The sequence below is a fragment of the Hipposideros armiger genome, unplaced genomic scaffold (genome assembly GCF_001890085.2).
Source record: "Hipposideros armiger isolate ML-2016 unplaced genomic scaffold, ASM189008v1 scaffold_242, whole genome shotgun sequence".
NCBI classification, from domain to species: Eukaryota; Metazoa; Chordata; class Mammalia; order Chiroptera; family Hipposideridae; genus Hipposideros; species Hipposideros armiger.
The window spans coordinates 1934071-1952277 of record NW_017731592.1 but is presented as its reverse complement, the minus strand read 5'-3'; the positions used below and the strand labels follow the sequence as shown (position 1 = coordinate 1952277).

Below are 18207 nucleotides of genomic sequence, written 5' to 3'. Positions count from 1 at the left end.
CCCGTCTGCCCCGCCCAGGGCTCCCTGGCAGACATTCATCATTCAGCTTTCCGTTTAAGTGTGGCCTCCTGTTGCTTTCTTCTAGCACTTTCACAGGTCCTCCCCCAGGCAGTGGGGCCAGGATTTGGTAGCTGGTGCTGAAAGAAAACCCTTGAATGCATTCTTGCCCTGGGGCTGTGCCAGTGGCAGCTTTCACTTAATGGGACAGAGAGACTGTTCTGTGACATCTTATTCAACATTGTGCCTTTCTCCTGTGGCTCTAACCTTAGATCTTCTCCCTGTTCATCCTCTGCCATACAATAACAAAATAAAAAAAAAATAGAGATCATCTACCCAGAGGAATGCAGTCACCACACACAGATTTGCACACACTTTCAGAGGTTGGTTGACCCACATTAATAACTGGGCTCCTTCAGGACAGGGGCTAAGGGGCTATCTTATCCCTGTCTGTACCCCCCAAGACCCAGTCCAGAGGTGGTACTTTCGACTGAAGAGGGAATGCCAGCTAGAAATGAGTGTTTCTCTCATTTCAGGATCATGATTTTGGCAGGAGACACGTTGCCCGTTGAGGTATACTGCCATCTCCCAGTTATGTGTGAGGACCGGAATTTGCCCTACATCTATATCCCTTCAAAGACGGTAAGGTGCACACAAGCCCATGAGCCCAATCTTAGCACTGGAGGAAGGGGCTGGGATCAGGGCTGTGGCAGCAGGTCACAGTGGGAAAGAGTATGAGCTCTGGAGTTAAGACGGGCCTCGACAGCTTCTTGGCTCTGCTGCTTCCTAGCTGGGGGACTGCAAGTAAGTTACCTCTCTGCACTTCCATTCCCTTCTTGTAAAATGGGGATCCCCTCTTCTGCGGCCTGTGAAAATGAAAACAAGGTAAATGTGGACATGCTTTATCAGCTAAGATGCTGTGCCCGTGCTGGTCCTATCAGGTGGGTGCAGTGCTCAGAGGGGGTGTTTTAGGGACCGCAGCTGTCCTTATCCTTTCAGAGCCAGGTCTAGGGCACAGGGACTGGGTGATGGCAGGACCCTGGAGAGCATATAGACCCTGCTGGGCTGGAGCCCTTTCACAGCTGCCATGTGGGAATTAGGCCCAGTGTTGCTGGACCACTTGAAAATTTGCTAAGTTTAAATGATGGCAACCAATTTGAAATGTATTTAAATATAGTGATGACCGACTAGCACATGTCTGTGAGCCCAGTTAGGCCGGTGGGTCATCAGTCTGTGACTCCCTGGCAAACAGCCCTCCTTTCTCCTTTGCAGGACCTGGGTGCAGCCGCAGGCTCTAAGCGCCCCACCTGCGTGATAATGGTCAAGCCGCACGAGGAGTACCAGGAGGCCTATGAGGAGTGCCTGCAGGAGGTGCATGCCCTGCCCCAGTCCATGTGAAGGACTTGGGCGGCCACCTGGGCACCTGCTCTGGAAGCTGCTGGTCTGGCGGTGGGCCGGCTGGCTACCTTCCTGCTGCCCACTCAGCATCTCTCCAGTCCCCTGAGCACGTGTTTTTCCCAGGAAGCTCCAACAGCTATTTCGTGAAGACAAAGCCATCATCTTCTCCATAGCACTGTTTCCTGCTGAGTTCCTTGGCATTCAGCTCCAGGGACGAGATGTGGGGGAAGTAAATGCTCAGACTAAAATGTGATGAGTCTGTGGGTGTTCTTTCAAGCAGTAGCTGCTGGTGGGGCCAAGGAGTTGGTGGGCAGGAAAGAGTGAAGCAGCCTTTCTCACAGAGTGTTTAGTACCAGTGCCCAGCCACCAGGCTGGTGTTAAACTCAAGCTGAGAACGGACTCCTTGTGCTCACCCTGAGCTTTCACCTCCTACTTTCAGAGTAGGTGGGAGCTGCAGGATAAGGCAGCTGAGCCCAGACCTCACTGAATGGAAGCCTGCAGCCCCAATGGGGACACCCGACTCCTCTTCCCCCACGAACCTTAAGTGCCACTGGAAAGCTTATGGAAGCAATTTACCCACCCCCACAGGACACTTTAAATAGGAATATGAAGCTAAATACAAAACCCCAGGCCATCTTTCCTGCGTGGCATAATAGCCCTGGTAACCCAGTCCCTCCAAACATTTTAAACTAAAGGCACCCTCCTGCTCTCCAGGAGTACTGGTACTCCAGCACAGGACTCAGTACACACAGCAGCCAGCCTTTAGGCACCCTGGAATAAACTGGTTAGAGCCTGGACCTCAGGGTCAGATTTGCTTTAAACCCCAAGCTCTCTCCTTTACAAGCTGTAAGCTCTGTTGTGCAAGTCATCTCATCTTCCCAAGCCCTGCTGCAATGATTTCTAATATGCAGAAAAGGAGATTTTATGTATGTATGTATGTATAAAAGCATCTTGCCCAGGGCCAGCCAGGTGGCTTAGTTTGTTAGAACACATGCTCTTAACAACAAAGTTCGCATGGGATGGTGGGCTGCGCACCCCGCAACTAGATTGAAGGCGGTGACTGGACTTAGAGCTGAGCTTGCGCCCTCCACAACTAAGACTGAAGAACAACAACTTGACTTGGAGCTGATAAGTCCTAGAAAAACACAATGTTCCCCTCCCCAACTCCCCAGTAAAAATCTATAAATAAATAAATAAAAATAAAAGCACCTTGCCCAGAGACTGACATCTCCCAGCTTTTTCACCCAACCAGAGATGCAGGTTCTTCCTGACTAGGCACTGACTGCCATACTCCCACCAGCAGCAGCCACCAAGCCATGCCCAGTGCTTGTGTGCAGTGGACATGTAGTAATTGTCAGTGAAGCTAAAGGCAGGCAAGGAAGAAGTCCTGTGAATATACTTGCTCAAAGTTATAAAACAGCATTCAATTCTAACCTGGACTATTTACAGTGGGCAATGGACACATACAGTTGTGAGGCTACCAGAGGCGTGGGGACAGCGTTGCATGGCAGTAAGAACTGGCTGAGGGCAAGGATGAAAGACATCTGCTGCTGCTGCCCAAGTCCTCTGCTCCTCTATCAGCTGCTATCAAGTCAGTGACAAATATAAACGGAGACAGCAGGAGTACAGAGGCCAGCGTCTCCTTCCCCTTACAGCCAAGGAGCCAGTTGACCGGTGCAGGCTGGTTCATCAACCTCCTTGGCCCGTGCCCGTGGTGGCACTCAGCCAATTGCTCTGTAAAGAACCACAATCCACTAGGACAACCACCCCTGTGAGACAGCAAGGCTCATGGGTGAAAACCCCTTGAAAACAAAGTTCCTTCCAGGCAGGAGTCAGAATATGAGGCGTTTCCCATCTGCTGGGTTCTGCTCCATGGGACAGTAGGGACACTTCAGCCTGCAAAGGAAAGGAAACCAAGAACGTGTCAGGCGCTGGCCAGCAGGAGAGCCACGCCAAGCAGGAGCAGAGCACGGGGAGCTTACTTTCCTCCACTAATGAGTTTGTTGAGTGCATCTCGGGAGATAACATGGCCACAGATGAGCTTGATGGGAGGGTTGGAATCTGAGGTCTGCTGGCGGAGGATGGGGCAGGCGAACACCGAGTGGTACCAGCACTTCATGCCTAGTTCGATCTCAATCTGGGGAGGCCAGCCGAGGGGTAAGTCCCACTTCCTACTGTGGCTGTCCTCCCCAGCGCCTTCGGCCCACACCTTCCCTGCATGGCTTACCGGTAACTCGTCCTTGTGACTCCAGACCCCTGTGCACTGCCTCTGCTCAATCACAGCTTTGATGTTCATCAGCACGGGCAGCGCCACACAGCCTGAGGCAAAGCTGCAGAATAAGGAGCAGAGGCTGGAGTGGCCAGACCAAGAGCCCGGCAGACAGACCAATGGACAAGACACTGTCACAGGCATGGGACTCGGGATGCGATTCTAAAGTGGCACATGGTCAAATGGGTCCTTGAAAATCTGTCATAAAGGTGGCTCATAAAGTGCCACATAGGTAGTTACATGTGTCCAACTCTAATGCACCCCCAAAACTTGAGAACCTATGAGAAAGACAAAAGGAAGATCCAGGGGCAGGTATCTGCTCATCCAAACCACTGAAAAGTCCCTGGTGTGATGGGGTCAGTGATCAGTTGGAAAGGGCCCCGGCCTGCATGTCAGCCCCACTCTGCTGTCATAATGCACTTCTATAACTGGTTATCAACTGGGCACTTAGAAATGGGGAGCAGGTTCAGATCTCAGTGAGCTGACTGGCTGGAGCCTTGTACTAAATACCTACAATACCCAGGGCAGCTGTCCTGTCTTGGTGCAGACGGTGGTCCTGCTGGGAAATACTGTCCTGCAATGAGTCTACCACACTGGGCGGAGCATGACACTCACAATCAGTCTAAGTAAAATGCACTGGGACACGACCCACTGTTGTGCAGCATGCGGCCCTGGGGTCACATCCACATGCCTTTTATCCCTGAGGCCCTAGGCAAGTTCATCATGCCTGGAACCTGTTTCCTCATCTGCGAAGAGAGGATAATAGTACCTCTAACTCCTGGGTCACTGTGGAGTCATGAGAAGGGTCTCACTGTGCAGAAGCCTCTGAGTGAAAGCTCGCGATACATGTAACTCAGCCACTCAGGTCTTCCCGAGGGGAAGCAGCGTTTGAAAGGTGAGGCTGAGAGGAGGCCGGCTGTGGAGGGTCTGGTGAGAGTCCAGTGGTGAAGTGCAGGCGAGACAGGGACCTCACAGTACAGGAATCTTGCCCCTGCCACTAACCTCGTGGTGACCTCGGGCCACAACTCTTCCTAATCTTGGTTTGTCCAACTGTGGAAACAGGTCATTCCTATCTGGGGAAATGACTGAGCCAGCTTAGGTCTGTGAAGGCACTGAGCACATGCCTGGCATATGGCAGGGCCTCGGCCAACTGGTTCCCTTGAAACCATCCCCTTCGTGCTGCCCCGCAGGGCTAGCTGTACCTGACGCTGAGGGGAGACTCCACAGAAAGCCCCAGCAGGGAACAAGCATCACGGGTGAAGGTCTCCCGGATCTCGGCCCAGTGGCTGCTGTCCAGGAGGTGGCAGTAGGGCGACTTCTCCAATCCCAAGCGCAGGTACACCAGACTCCCCATCATCACCTGAATCTCTACAAGGCAACAGGGCACAGCTGAGGGGCGCAGGGGCCCAGGAGGCAGCCTTTCCCCCGAGCTCGGCGTCCAGCCCCAGGATGGCAGGATGGAGAGCAGGCTGAGCCCCGAGGCTCCCAGGCACCTAACCTGACCAAGCAGGGCCTGAAAGACTCTCAGGCAAACTGGTTTTCCCTAAAATCCAATGGGGCTGCGTATGTGGGATGAGGACAGGCACCACCACGTGTGTCAGGGAGGTGGGTCCCAGTTCTCTTCCTATCCTTCCAACTGCATCAAGGAATGAGTCTCAGGTTGGCACTCACGTCTGTTCTCCAACATTAGCTAATCTCCCTTTTTAAAAAGCTTTCAGGAGGTAGCTAGCTAAAATTTAATAACACTGCCTGGTTTTCATATTTATTTATCAATAAACTGTGAAGTAATAAATATGAGGGCAGCTAAAGGAAAAAGTTACTTAGCAGTAGGGTGGTTACTAATGGGGAGACTGAGGTTTGAAAATCCAGGTGTGAGGGCTCGGGAAGGAAGCTGCAGAGGGTGCTGCGTGAGTCTGAAGGGGACAAGTGGGGTTCTAGGCGAGGGGGCCAGTGCCAAGGCACAGCAGCGGTGCCGTGGACCACAGGTGGTCTGAGATAAAGCTAGAAGAGTGTGGCACAGGCAGAGAAGGAAGCACCTCGAGTTTGGCGTTCACCTTGGAGACAAGGGAGGGGTCAGAGGTCTCAGGCCAGAGGGCAGCATCCCAGGAGCATGCTGCTATCTGCCAGAGCCCAGCAGCGCCCACCCTGGCACCCCGGCCACTTACCCCGCTGGTGCAGCACAGCAAAGGGCTGGAAGTGCCGGGCATAGCTGAGGGCCTCCAGCTGCTTCTCGGGGCCACCCGCCAGGAGGCGGATGAAGTACAGTTGGTGCAGCTTGAACTCCAGGGAGCTGTTGAGCTCCAGCAGGCGCTGCCTGTGGGAGACAGCCCACCTGGGAAGAAAGGGGCCAGTGAATGTGGAGGTGGTGGGGCAAGAGAAGGGGCCTGGTGGAGCCGGGACTAAGAGGTAGGCTCCAGGAGCCTATGTGAGGCCACAAGACAGACAGGGCTGGAGACACGTCAGGCACTCTGGATGAGATGAAGACCACAGACAAGCTCTGTCCCCTGCTGGCCCATACCAGGGCCAACTTACTCCAAAGCTGGCCCCAGGTCTTGTTTGTGCAGAGCTTCCAAGATTCGATTTAACTCCAGGAAAGGCTGCTTGAAATCCAAGTCCACATTCAGCGTTGATTCCTGTGAGGAGAGCATGACCCCACTACTGGAGAACAGTGTTTCCAAAACTCTCTAACGTCATCTGCCAGACAGGCTGGAGAGAGAGCCAGGGTCTGTGTGAGGGGCCATGGTCTCCTGCCAGCCAGCCGCCTGGCCCCACATTCTCATTTCCGTTCGGGGAGGCTGACTACCACATGCTGGCCTCCCACAGGGCAGACCACAACCTCACCCGGGTCCTGGAGACAGTCCCCAGGGCCTGTGTTGAGCAGCATGGTGAAAATTTATTCTTCTTCCATCCTCTTTATTACTTTAAGGATCCTTTACTTTTACTGCCAGTGTGTCTTTAACACCTAACAGTGCTACCCTGTCATTTTACTAACCTCCTTTTAAGAAGGTTAAAACTCAGACTCGACTCAGGCCTCGACTCAGAACCCTGGTTGACAAACAACCTTAGCTAGAAATTAATGACTTCACTTGTCACCGTGTAGGTCTGACAATTAAGTTCACAAACTCATCCTAGAAAAAGTGCCACATACCTCATTGCTGAATATCATTATGGTCACCTTCAAAGTACTCCCCTTGGGAAGCTATGCACCAAAGTCATGTCCTAGTCCACCCTTCAAAGCAATTTTGGAACTCTTTTTCTGGAATGGCCATCAGAGCTGTAATCGTATTACCCTTGATGTCCTGAATGCCATCAAAATGTCTTCCTTTCAATATCTCCTTTATCAATGGGTAAAGAATTCATTGGGGGCAAGATCAGGTGAGTGGGGAGGGTGTTCCAATACAGTTATTTGTTTACTGGCTAAAAACTCCCTCACAGACGTGCCGTGTGAGCTGGTGCATTGTTGTGATGCAAGAGCCATGAATTGTTTGAGAAAAGTTCAGGTCGTCTAACTTTTTCACACAGCATTTTCAGCACTTCTAAACAGTAAACTTGGCTGTTTGTCTAGTTGGTACAAATTCATAATGAATTATCCCTCTGATATCAAAAAAGGTTGAACAGGTTCGCAAACTTAATTGTCAGACCTCGTATATTTGTAGGCTACCTTCTACTTATGGCGGGGGGCTGGTTTCCTTTCTAAAATAAATTCAGCTCAAGAACAACAGGACTTGAACGTAAGAAAAACTATTAAGCAAAAAGCAGAGCAGGCAGGTCCCAGCACCTCCCTCTGGGGCCATTACCTGGCACAGCTCCTCGGCCACACCGAGCATGCCCTGCTGGTACAGGTGCTCCACGATGGCCGTCTGCAGGATCTGCTGCTGTTTCTCCCGTGAGTCCCACACCGCATCGGAGACTACACCGCAAATCTCAGAGTCAAAGTTCTGACAAGGGCAAGAGACAGGGCCCTGTGACTCGGCACACGCACTCCACACTCCTGCTTTCCTGATGAGCCCTAGTCCACACCAACTCCAGGCAGCCCCACCCCCAGTCTGGGCGCCCACAAGCTCACCCTGTCAATGGCTTTGCCCACTCGGGAAACACTGCTGTGAATGTCTTTGTGGTCCGAAGCCAGTTTCTGCACGGTGTCTTTGATCTTCCGGCAGCACTGGGACATCACCAGGGAGAGGGTGGCTGAGAGAGGGGTCCCCTGCAGGGCTGCAGAGAAACACTGGCAGTGAGCCAGAACCCCAGGAGCAGACGTTGTCCCTGCTTCCTCTATCCTAAATGCCGCTGGGAGGCCAGGGAGGTGGCCCTGGACTCTGGAGGGAACAGAGCCCTGGGAGAGAGATACATTCTGCCACATTGTTAAGCAAAATGTGGACTGGAGCTGCCAGAACAGGAATACGTGACCACCTCCAGGCAGCGCTCTGAGAACGAAGCCAATGTAGACAGAGGGATCACATGGGCACCTGAATACAGCTAGACCTGAACATGTCAGTTACCTAGGTCCAGAAATCCAGCCTTCCTCCTTTGTTTGTTTAAGCTACTCTGGGCTGGGTTTCTGTCACGTGTAAGTGAATGAGTCCTGACAAATACAAACCGGAGTTGATGGCTGGGCCACCCACTTACCCTAGGGAAACGGGGCAGAATCGCACTCCACTCCCAGCATTAGCACTGCCCTCCCAAACCCCAGCTTGCCACTCATTTCTCACATTCTTCTGTCTCACCTCCATGACAGAGAGCCACACTGCACATTCCCTGGCCAGATCCCCTTTTAGGACAAAGCAATACTCTAGGGAAACCAAAGCCTTTAACCTGGAATCCCCCAACCTCCACTGCCCAAGGACCCCACTGACAAGTGTGAGCCCCGACAAATCCCCATCCGAGGAGACACAATCTCCTGATAAACACTGCAGCCATAGCCACCTTTTAACCAAAAGCACAGTGTGAATGAGGTTCAGCCCAGCAAGAGAAAACCGTTTCTTCCACAAGGTTAACAGATGTCACCAAAAGCGAGGAACCCTGGGTTTTTATTACAGCATGGCACAATCATATAATGGTACGAGAATGAGGCAGAGCTCTATGTACTGATACAGAAGACTCTCCGTGACAGACTGTGTAGGGAGAAAGCAAGGTGCAAGGAAGTATGTGCTTTGTGCTCCCCGTATATGAAAAAAAGGAGAAATAGACACTTATACATGACACCTATGTGTGCACAGATGCTGCCTGGAAGGGCACCTGAGAAACTGGGGACAGGGGTGACTTCTGGGAAGAGACACACAGGAAATGGGTATCAGCGGGGAAAGGGAGACTTTTCACTGTAAGCCTTTTTGACCTTTAAGTCTTTTCCACATCCCTGCATTCTTTAAAAAAATAATAAAAAGGAAACAAACTCTACTTCATAGATTTTTCTCAGGAGTACTAGGTATAGCAATTCTGAAAATACTTTCTATGTATTGCAGAAATTGAGATGAGAAATGTACTGATGATGTTGGGAGTCAAGCTCGTCACTGCTGGAGAAGAGCGATACAGCTATGAATGGGGGAAGTCTAGGAAGAACCCAGTGATACTGGATTGGAATTGGAGGTATCAGTGTAAATGCATGGTCTGTGATATTGTGATATATAGAAAAGGAAGGAAGGAATGGAGGGAGGGGCAGGGAGGGAGGGAGGAAAGAAGGAAGGAAGGAAGGAAGGAAGGAAGGAAGGAAGGAAGGAAGGAAGGAAGGAAGGAAAGAAAAGAAAAGAAAAGAAAAGAAAAGAAAGAAGAAAAAGAAAGAAAGCGAGCCTAAAAACAACAACACTCCATTAACAACCCAGATGATGGTTTCCAAATGCCATTTCCCATTTCCCACCATGGCTACTTGCAGAAATTACTGATTCCAGCGAATATCTTATTGTGCCAGAAAATAAGGAAGTGCTAAAAATTAACTCGAAATGGATCAAAGACCAAGTATAAGAGCCCAAACTACAAAACTCTTAGACAAAACAGAGGTGTAAATCTTCATGGCCACAGATTAGGCAATGGTTTCTTAAACATGACAACAAAAGCATAAGAAATCAAAGAAGGACTGGCCGAGTGGCACATTGGTTAGGAGTTGGCTTGGAATGCCAGCTCTGAGCAGCAGGGCCCCGGTTCCAATCCCACATGAGGGCCAGTGACGCTGTGCCCTCCACAGCTAAGATGGTGAACAACAGCTCGACCTGGAGCTGGGCTGCCGTGAGTCACTGACGACAGCGTAGGCTGCAGTGGGGCTGGCCGACAGCTGGCATGATCTTTCATGAGCTGCCGTGAGTGGCCGTCCATTGACCAGCGAGTAACTGCCTCGCCTGGGAAGAGCGCAATAATAACAAAAACATGGGCCAGTGAAGTGACGTCCTCCACAACTAGACTGAAGAACAAAAGGACAGCAACTTGTCTGTTCCCCTTCCCCAATTCCCCAACGCTTTTCCCTCCCCCAACTCCCCAATAAAAATCTTAAAAAAAAAAAATAAAATAAATAGGACTTCATCAATATTAACAACATTTGTGCTTCAGAGGACATTACCAAGAAAGTGAAAAGAATATTATTAACAGGGCTGGCTGGGTGGCTCAGTTGGTTAGAGCATGTGCTCCGAGCAATAGGGTTGCTGGTTCAATTCCCACATGGGCCAGTGAGCTGCACCCTCTGCAACTACATTGAAGACAATGACAAGCTGAGCTGCCACTGAGCGGCTGGATGGCTCAGTTGATTAGAGCACATGCTCTTAACAACAAGGTTGCCAGTTCAACTGCTGCATGGGATGGTGGGCTGCACTCCTGCAACTAGACTGAAAACAGCAACTGGACTTGAAGCTGAGCTGCACCCTCCACAGTTAAGATTGAAGGACAACAACTTGACTTGGAGCTGGTGAGTCCTGGAAAAAACACATTGTTCCCCAATAAAGTTAAAAGAAAAAAAAAGAATATATTAACAAATCTATATCTAGGAAGGGTCTATATCCAGAATATACAAAGAACTCTTACAACTCAACAGTAAAAAAACAAATAACTCAATTTAAAAAATGGGTAAAAGGCCGGCTGACCATCCAGAAGCCAATGATTGATCTGCCTCGCCTGGGAAGAGCGCAATGATGGTGCCAACGTGGGCCAGTGAAGCAACGTCCTCCACAACTAGACTGAAGAACCAAATGACAGCAACTTGTCTGTTCCCCTTCCACAATTCCCCAATAAAAATCTTTAAAAAAAAAGAAAAAAGAAAAAGAAAGGCCGGCCAAGTGGCTCAGTTGGTTAAGAGCTCACTCTAGAGTGCGAGCTCTGAGCAACAGGGTTGCCAGTTGGATGCCCGAGCTGAGCTGCTGCTGAGCTGCAGGATGGCTCAGCTAAAAAAAATAAAATAAAATATAAATTAAAAGAATGGGTAAAATATTTAAATAGACATTTCTCCAACAAAGATATACAAATGGCCCACAAGCCCATGAGAAGATGCTTAATGTCATTAGTCATTGGAGAAAAATGAAAAGCAAAACCCCAATAAGTTATCACGTCATACCCATTAGGATGGCTAGAACCAAACAGACAAGTGAGGATACGGAAACTGGAACCCTCCTACATTGCTGGTGGGCATGTAAAATGTTGCAGCTACTTTTGGAAAAGTTTGCCAGTGCCTCAAAAAGTTAAAGAGAGTTACCACATGACCCAACACAGAAAAGAGAATGAAGTATTGATTAAGGCTATGACAAGGATGAACCCTGAAAACATCATGCTACGTAAAAGAATTCAAACGCCACATACTGTACAATTCTGTTTATATGAGTGTCCGGAGGTAAATCCACAGAGAAAAAGTAGATTAATTGTTGCAAGCGGCTGGAGAAGAGGGAGGAATGCAATGACCGTTTCTTTCTGGAGTGATAAAAATTCTGAAATTAAATCGTGGTTATGATTGTAAAACTCTGTAAATACACTAAGAACCACTGAACTGTACACTTTAAGAAGGTGTTTTTAATGTGAATCACAGCTTAATTTTAAAAAAAAAGGAATGAGAAACTATGTATGAAATTCTTATCAACAACTTTCTCATTAAAAATAAATAAAATAAAAGGACATAAGAACCAGGAGTTACCTCTGGTCAAATCTAAGACAATTTGAGCACTGAAATATATAACAACAGTAATGGATTATAACCCATTGAATAAAATAAGAATCTATGAGTGTAAATTGATAATAAGTAAATAAGGGAGAGCTTCCTCCTTATAGGTGAATGCTAATAAATACATAAGGAATGATAGAACAGGAAAAACTGCGCTGTCAACAAGCAGCCTCGGGGTCTCCTAGGCCCAAAGGGACGCAGGAGCGGGGTTCTCGTGGGGGGACACCCACCTGCACTGGCCAGCTCGGCCCGCAGTTGGCCCACATGGTGCAGCAGCTCCTCCAGGCTCTGCTCACAGTGCTGCCCATAGGTCAGGAACTTCTGTAGGACCTTGTCCACCTCTCTCTCCACGCTTGCACACTGCTCCATGGCGGCCTCTGTCTGGGGGCAGGAGGAGGGTCCAGTGTGTCAGGCGCCACCTGGGCCAGGGGAACGTGGTGGAGAGAGCTCCCAGACCCTCCTCATCACACCTATATCATCTATCAGTGCTCAGAAATTCCCAGTTTCACATATCTGTCTACAGCTATATCACCCCAGCCGGGGTGCCTAGTGGAGGGTGTAAGCAGGTAGGAAGACAGGGATTTTTGAATCATGGTAAGAAAATTACTCGGTTTTCCATTTTTTTCATTCTACAATCCTCGTTCATCTCTTTCTAATCAGAAGAGAGGGCAGGCCTCACAAAGCCCTCACCATGAAATACTAACTAGGAATCCATACATATACTGCCTGTTTTCATATTTCATGCATTTTCATATATTCAGTGTGGCCACCTTCTCTTCAGTTAGTGGACTCGGCTTTCCATGTACTATAGTGATAGAAGCCATGAAGGCAGTCCTTGAGAGGCTGGTATTTGCAAAAAGCCTAAGGAACAAGTGCCAACCACGTTGTCCCCATGGGCCTTGCCCACTATCCCAGCCTCAATCTCCCCAGCTGCTCGCTTAAGGAGGGCAGCTGGAACCCTTACTCTTTCAAAGCTCTGGGCCCTGGTTCATCCTCTCCCCAGGGTGTCCTCCATTACCCGTCACCTCCAAACCACTTGAGAAGCTGGCTCATCCTTCCCAAGGCAGCTCAGAGGTCACCTCCTCGGGCAGCCAGCCGTCTCTCCTGCCCCTACCTGGCTCCCTCCATTTCACGTGGCCCCTCCTATTTCAGTTTTTTTTTTAAGTATGATTTTTTAAATTGTGGTAAATATACATAAAATTTACTCTCTTAACCATTTTTAAGTGTCACTGAGTACATTCACAATTTTGTGTAACCATCGCCACTATCCATCCCTAGAACTTTGTCATCTCCCCAAACAGAAGCTCTGTCCCATCAAACACATCATGTTTGATGACACAAAACTGTCACTTTGTGTCTACACTGTCATCAGGCAAGTTTGGGAGGTCGGGAGGCCTTGCACCTGCCTGGCATCTGATGTGACTCAGATGATCCATGATGTTTTTTTATTCAACCCACAGCAGGAGAGCTTCAGGCACGTGTCATGTGGCACTCACTTGAGAAGGACCCCATTCACCCCCCCTATTTCAGTTTGATCATCTGTTTGAGGGCTGCCTCCCCGCCGACTAGAGCATCTCTCGTAATCCAACCTTCCCTCCTCATCATACCATTGAAAGAAAGCTGACTTTTCTCATCCCATCTTTCCTACCACTGTGCCCCCTTCTTACATCCCTTCCACTCTGAGCCACTGCTCCCCTCCATTTCAGAGCAGCCTTTGACACTGAACACATGGACAATCCTCAAATTGTTGGTGACAGAGTTCCCTCCCTATCTTCCCAACCATGGGACTAGAAATGAGAGGGCCCTCAAAGTTCAAACCTGGCAAGTTGTCCATTCTCTCAAAGAAGCTACCGAGTAACATCACAAGAAGAACCCAAGGTGACCATTAGGATTCTCCAGTTTCACCAGACTCAGCCCACTTCCACCAGCATCATCAGTCCTGGCCTCATCATCTCGGCCCAGCAAGGGGATGAGTGACAGGAAAATGGCACCCAAAGCCTTGTGATGTGCTAATGCTATCACACTAGAGTTTGTAATCATGGTGTCCAGAAGATGTGCCCCCTCAGCTGGCAGACCTCGGAGATATTGTGGGTTTGTTCCAGACCACCACAGTAAAGTTGAATATTGCAATAAAGCGAGTCACATGAATTTTTTGGTTTCCCGGTGCATATAAGTTATGTTTACGCTATACCATAGTCTGTTAAGTATGCAATAGCATTATGTATGTCTAAAAAACAATGCACACACCTTAATTAAAAAATACTTTATTGAGTCAGCTGAGTGGCTCAGCTGGTTAAGAGTTGGCTTAAGAGCGTGAGCTCTGAGCAACAGGGCTGCCAATTTGATTCCCACATGGGCCAGTGATGCTGCGCCCGAGCTGAGCTGCTGGTGAGCTGCCAATAGGTGGCAGGATGGCTCAGCTGGTGTAATAACAAGATTGCCTATTAGATGGTGGGCTATGCCCACCGCAACTAAGACTGAACTTGGCACCTTGAGCTGAGCTGCCGCCTGGATGGCTCAGTGGATAGAGCGTGCGCTCTTAACAATAAAGCTGCTGGTTCGACTCCCACATGGGATGGTAGCTATACCCACCCGCAACTAAGATTCAACACAGCACCTTGAGCTTAGAGGCCACGAGCTGCCGACGGGAAGCCAGATGGTGACTGGCGCCCTCCACAACGAAGATTGAAGAACAACAACTTAGCTGGTCCCCTTCCCCAATTCCCCAACACTGTTCCCCTACCTCAATTCCCCAATAAAATCTTTTTTTAAAAAAAGTTTATTGCTAAAAAATGCTAACCATCCTCTAAGCCTTCAGGGAGTTGTAATCTTTTTGCTGGTGGAAGGTTTTGCCTCAATGTTGATGAAAATGCAACATCTGGAAGTGCAACAAAGTGAAGCACAATAAACGAGGTGTACTGGTACCCTATTACTGGATATGAGTCATGATGAGCAAACCTAAAGGGACTCCTATCTGAAATAATATTAAAATAATTATTATTGCTATTAATAGTTAACATCTCATAGGGGCTTATTATGTGCCAGACACTGTTTTAATGACTTTGCATGTATTAACTAATTAATTCTTACAAAAACACTATGAGGTAGGTACAATTATTAGACTCACTTTACAGATGAGAAAATGAGACACACAGAGATGAAATAAGTTGCCCAAGGTCACGCAGCTGGGAAGTGGAGGACCTGGAAACTGAAGCCGGGCAGTCCAGTTCCAGAGCCTTCTCTGAGGTATGCTGCATCACTGCACTCTGGACCCGCTTACCAGGCCACAGTCTCACCAGGAAAAGGAAGCAGCCAGTATGTGTGATTGGAATGAGCACACAGCAACGATGATGACAGGAAGCAGGAAAATTAACCACAGAGCCTATGAGATGATCAAAAAGATGGCAACACAAAAGATTGTTTGCCAAGAGTGTCTGGGAACCAGAATCACAATTCACCAAAAATAAACACAGCTCAAGAAAGGTCAGGACCTCACCAAGGTCAAACAGTCAGACACCAACTGATACCAGGATTACCAAAGGGAAGCCCAAGTCAGCATCTTGAAATTCTATCAAAAAGCTAAGGAAGAAGATGGGTGTAAGGCTTTTCATCCTGGCGCTGTGTGCTGTGATGGAGTGGGAGATTGTGTAGGGGTCTCATCGCGAGGGGAACTGATAAACCAAGGAAGTAAAATGTGGGGGATGCATCTAGAAACCACATTCCAGATATACCCACGGCAACACCAATAAGATCCCAAATCGTGGTACTAAAGGGGAAATAAGAAATGAACTCTAGGCAGAATATATTGATGTAAATTTAAAATATATGCATATAAACCAATGACACGTGCAAATAAAAGGATAGACACCAAACACATCAGAGTGGTTTCCTACCGTGGAGGGAGAAGGGAGGAATGGGGATAAAAGGAAATATGTAAATAAATACAAAGGAGAAAAGGGCCCTGCACAGACCAATTAAATATACAATGAACTGAGAAAACTCAAGAAAATATTAAAAATAAAATAAATGAGGTAGGAAAACAGAACTGCTTGCAAGTATCTCATCCCATCCAAGGTGAGCCACTCCACCTGAATCACAGTAGGTCATCTTCATCAGGCACAAGGATGGATGAGTTTGTGTTTGTCTTTGACAAATTAATCCAATGGAATTTCATGTCCATTGTCCCAAGCCCTCCTCCCCAGGGTCTCACATGTACTAGCGTGCTCCCTCCAAAGCTACACATCAGATCCTGTCACCCCTTTACTTGATAATTCCATGGCTTGACATGCAAGCCCTCTGTCATTGTGCATTCGCTTCCTTTGTACAAGCTGGTCCTATGTTCAGAGTGCCCTCTGCACTTGTCTGCATAGAACACAAGATCAGCTCCCCACAAAGCCCTCAGTGAAATCTCCTGCTTCCTTCTCTATGGAGGACGCCCATATCACACACATCTGAGACCTCAGCACTGTGGCACAGTAACTGTCTGTTCACCCTTTAGACTGTGAGCTAGTTGCTCAAACCTGGAGTCCATCTCTCTCATCCTCTCCCCTCAGTGCCCAGCCCAGGGCTTGGTACACAGTGGGTGCTCAGGGAGCATTTGTTGATTACATGGTGCATCCATTTCCTAACCCTTGGGCTAGGGAGCCTGAGCTCAAACCTGCGGGAGTGGGCAGGAAGAGACATAAGTAAAATACTAAACCCCCCCACCCCCACCTCCGGCTCCGGGGAGTTTTGTCCCGTATTCCTCATCCTAAAATAGGAGAACCCCTTCTGGGGCAAAGGGGGAAAAGGAAAGTTTATGTAAATCACGGAAAAGTCCCCTGACAAAGGCCTGACACAGAATTGGACAGCCTCCATGGACCCAACTTATACTTTTGTACCCTCCCCACCGCACCCCCACCCCGACCTCTACGCATTCTCTACCATACACACCACTCCTCTGCTTACAATCCGATAGATTCCCAGTGTAATTAGAATAAGATCCAGCCTCCTTTTTATGGCCTCCAAGGTTCCATATGAGTCGACTCCAAACCACCTGTCCAACCTCATCTCCTACCACTCTGTCCCTCACTCACCATACTCCAATCACATTAGCCTTCTTTCTGTTCCTTGACTACATCCACTTTATTTCTGCCTCATGGCCTTTGCACTGCCTGGTCCTTCTTTCTGGAACACTCTTCCCCCAATCTTCCTATGGTTGGCTCCTTATTAGGGTCTCAACACAAACTTCATCTCTTCAGAGAAGCTCTCCTAGACCACAGTATCTCACGCTGACCCCTCTGCCCCAACCCACACCAGTTACTCTATTGTTACTCTCTCATAACTGGTGTTCATTTTCTTCACTGCACATCTCTATTTGAAGTTTCAATCTTTCTTTCGTCATTAACCAAAACTGGGGAGAAGCCACCATTTTCCCTGGAGTGCAGCCCCTACTGGGAGTTTCACCTGCATTAACGCAATGACTGTTAAACTCCTACTCGTCCTTCAAAAGACCCTGCTCGAATGCCCTGCCTGCCCCCCCCCACCCCCGGCCCCTCTTGTCCTCACCGGGTTACCTCCGACCCGGCCGGGTCGCACTATGATGGGACGTCTGAGTTCCGGCGACCCCCGGGCAGAGACGACTCCTCGAAGGTCCTATTGAGTCTGTGGGACTCCCAGCTGCCAGCTCCCCGACTGCGGAGAAAACCCGTCCGAGGGCAGACTGGTGCGGAGGCTTAGTCAGGAGACATCGGGGAAGGCCCGAGGCCTGGGAGCCCGACCGAGCTGCAGCCCACCGCCCCTCTCCGCCACCCCGGGGCGCCCCGCACCTCCCGGCCCGGATGTCCGTGGTTTCCACCTGGCCCCGCAGGGCTGCCCTGGCTTCCGGCGCCGCTGTCATAGGAACCGGAAGTCGCGGATGTTGCTCCGCGCGTTCGGACTCGCCCACTCGAGGTTTCGCGAAGGGGTGGTCGCCCGCGAACCCGCGGCTTTCTCCTGGCCGCCTTCCCTCTCCCGCGCGCCCAGAATGGAGCCGCCCGCAGAAGCCGGGCGGCGGCGGGAAGCTGCACTTGGCGGCAGTCAGGATCCACGCCGGGACTTCCCCGGCGCCGAGGCGTCGGGCCGCGCTGCGAGTCTCCCCGTCTGCGGGAAAGAATCGGGCTGACCCGCAGACTGTGCCGGTGCGTGGGGCGGGCCGGCCAGGAACCTCTACCCGCCCCGCAAGCTTCTGTCCTAGCGGCCGGCTCCGTGCTCAGAAGCCCTAAATCAGAAATAACTGTGCCAACCCCGTTCCCCGCACTCTACCCTTATTCAAAGTGAAGATTACCAAATGGCACAACGCATGTTAGGCTCTCCCACGATGGCTTCTTGATGCTCTCTTTGAAACATCAAATGATGTTTAAAAGAAAAGTCTTTTTTCTTTCCTACCCCTAAATCCATA

The 18207-nt window shown here is 49.6% G+C and overlaps 2 protein-coding genes across 8 annotated transcripts in view; one reads left to right on the top strand and one right to left on the bottom strand.

Moving 5' to 3' along the window:
• The window catches only part of NHP2 (NHP2 ribonucleoprotein), a 4010-nt gene extending 2362 nt beyond the window's left edge, over nucleotides 1-1648 (top strand). Inside the window, exons 3-4 of the mRNA XM_019655536.1 lie at nucleotides 534-639; nucleotides 1270-1648. Of these exons, the coding sequence (XP_019511081.1) occupies nucleotides 534-639; nucleotides 1270-1395 (232 nt within the window). The 3' untranslated portion in view covers nucleotides 1396-1648. The remainder of the gene's footprint in view (nucleotides 1-533; nucleotides 640-1269) is intronic.
• Nucleotides 1649-2774: 1126 nt separating this feature from the next.
• Nucleotides 2775-17884, bottom strand: RMND5B (required for meiotic nuclear division 5 homolog B). 7 transcript variants are annotated; one of them, XM_019655514.1, is made up of 10 exons: nucleotides 17337-17879; nucleotides 12020-12166; nucleotides 7731-7876; nucleotides 7462-7602; nucleotides 6197-6297; nucleotides 5830-5996; nucleotides 4867-5032; nucleotides 3623-3725; nucleotides 3378-3532; nucleotides 3127-3291 (listed from the first exon to the last, which is right to left on the bottom strand). In XM_019655514.1, exons 2-10 carry the CDS (start codon nucleotides 12156-12158, stop codon nucleotides 3228-3230), a joined length of 1182 nt encoding a protein of 393 aa, XP_019511059.1. In that variant the 5' UTR covers nucleotides 12159-12166; nucleotides 17337-17879; the 3' UTR covers nucleotides 3127-3227. The 7 variants fall into 7 exon arrangements, with proteins under 7 accessions (XP_019511062.1, XP_019511059.1, XP_019511061.1 ...); XM_019655516.1 differs by having other exon boundaries at nucleotides 12020-12170; nucleotides 17345-17879; XM_019655513.1 differs by having other exon boundaries at nucleotides 12020-12170; nucleotides 17337-17878.
• Between the last annotated feature and the right edge of the window lie 323 nt (nucleotides 17885-18207).

Excerpts from the sequence above, each read along its gene's own strand:
- RMND5B (XM_019655514.1), bottom strand. The coding sequence starts at position 12,158 with ATGGAGCAGTGTGCAAGCGTGGAGAGAGAGGTGGACAAGGTCCTACAG. Across the intron at positions 7,877-12,019 it reads GGCCGAGCTGGCCAGTGCAG|CCCTGCAGGGGACCCCTCTC; the intron begins GTGGGTGTCCCC and ends GTTTCTCTGCAG. Across the intron at positions 6,298-7,461 it reads TGGCCGAGGAGCTGTGCCAG|GAATCAACGCTGAATGTGGA; the intron begins GTAATGGCCCCA and ends CTCTCCTCACAG.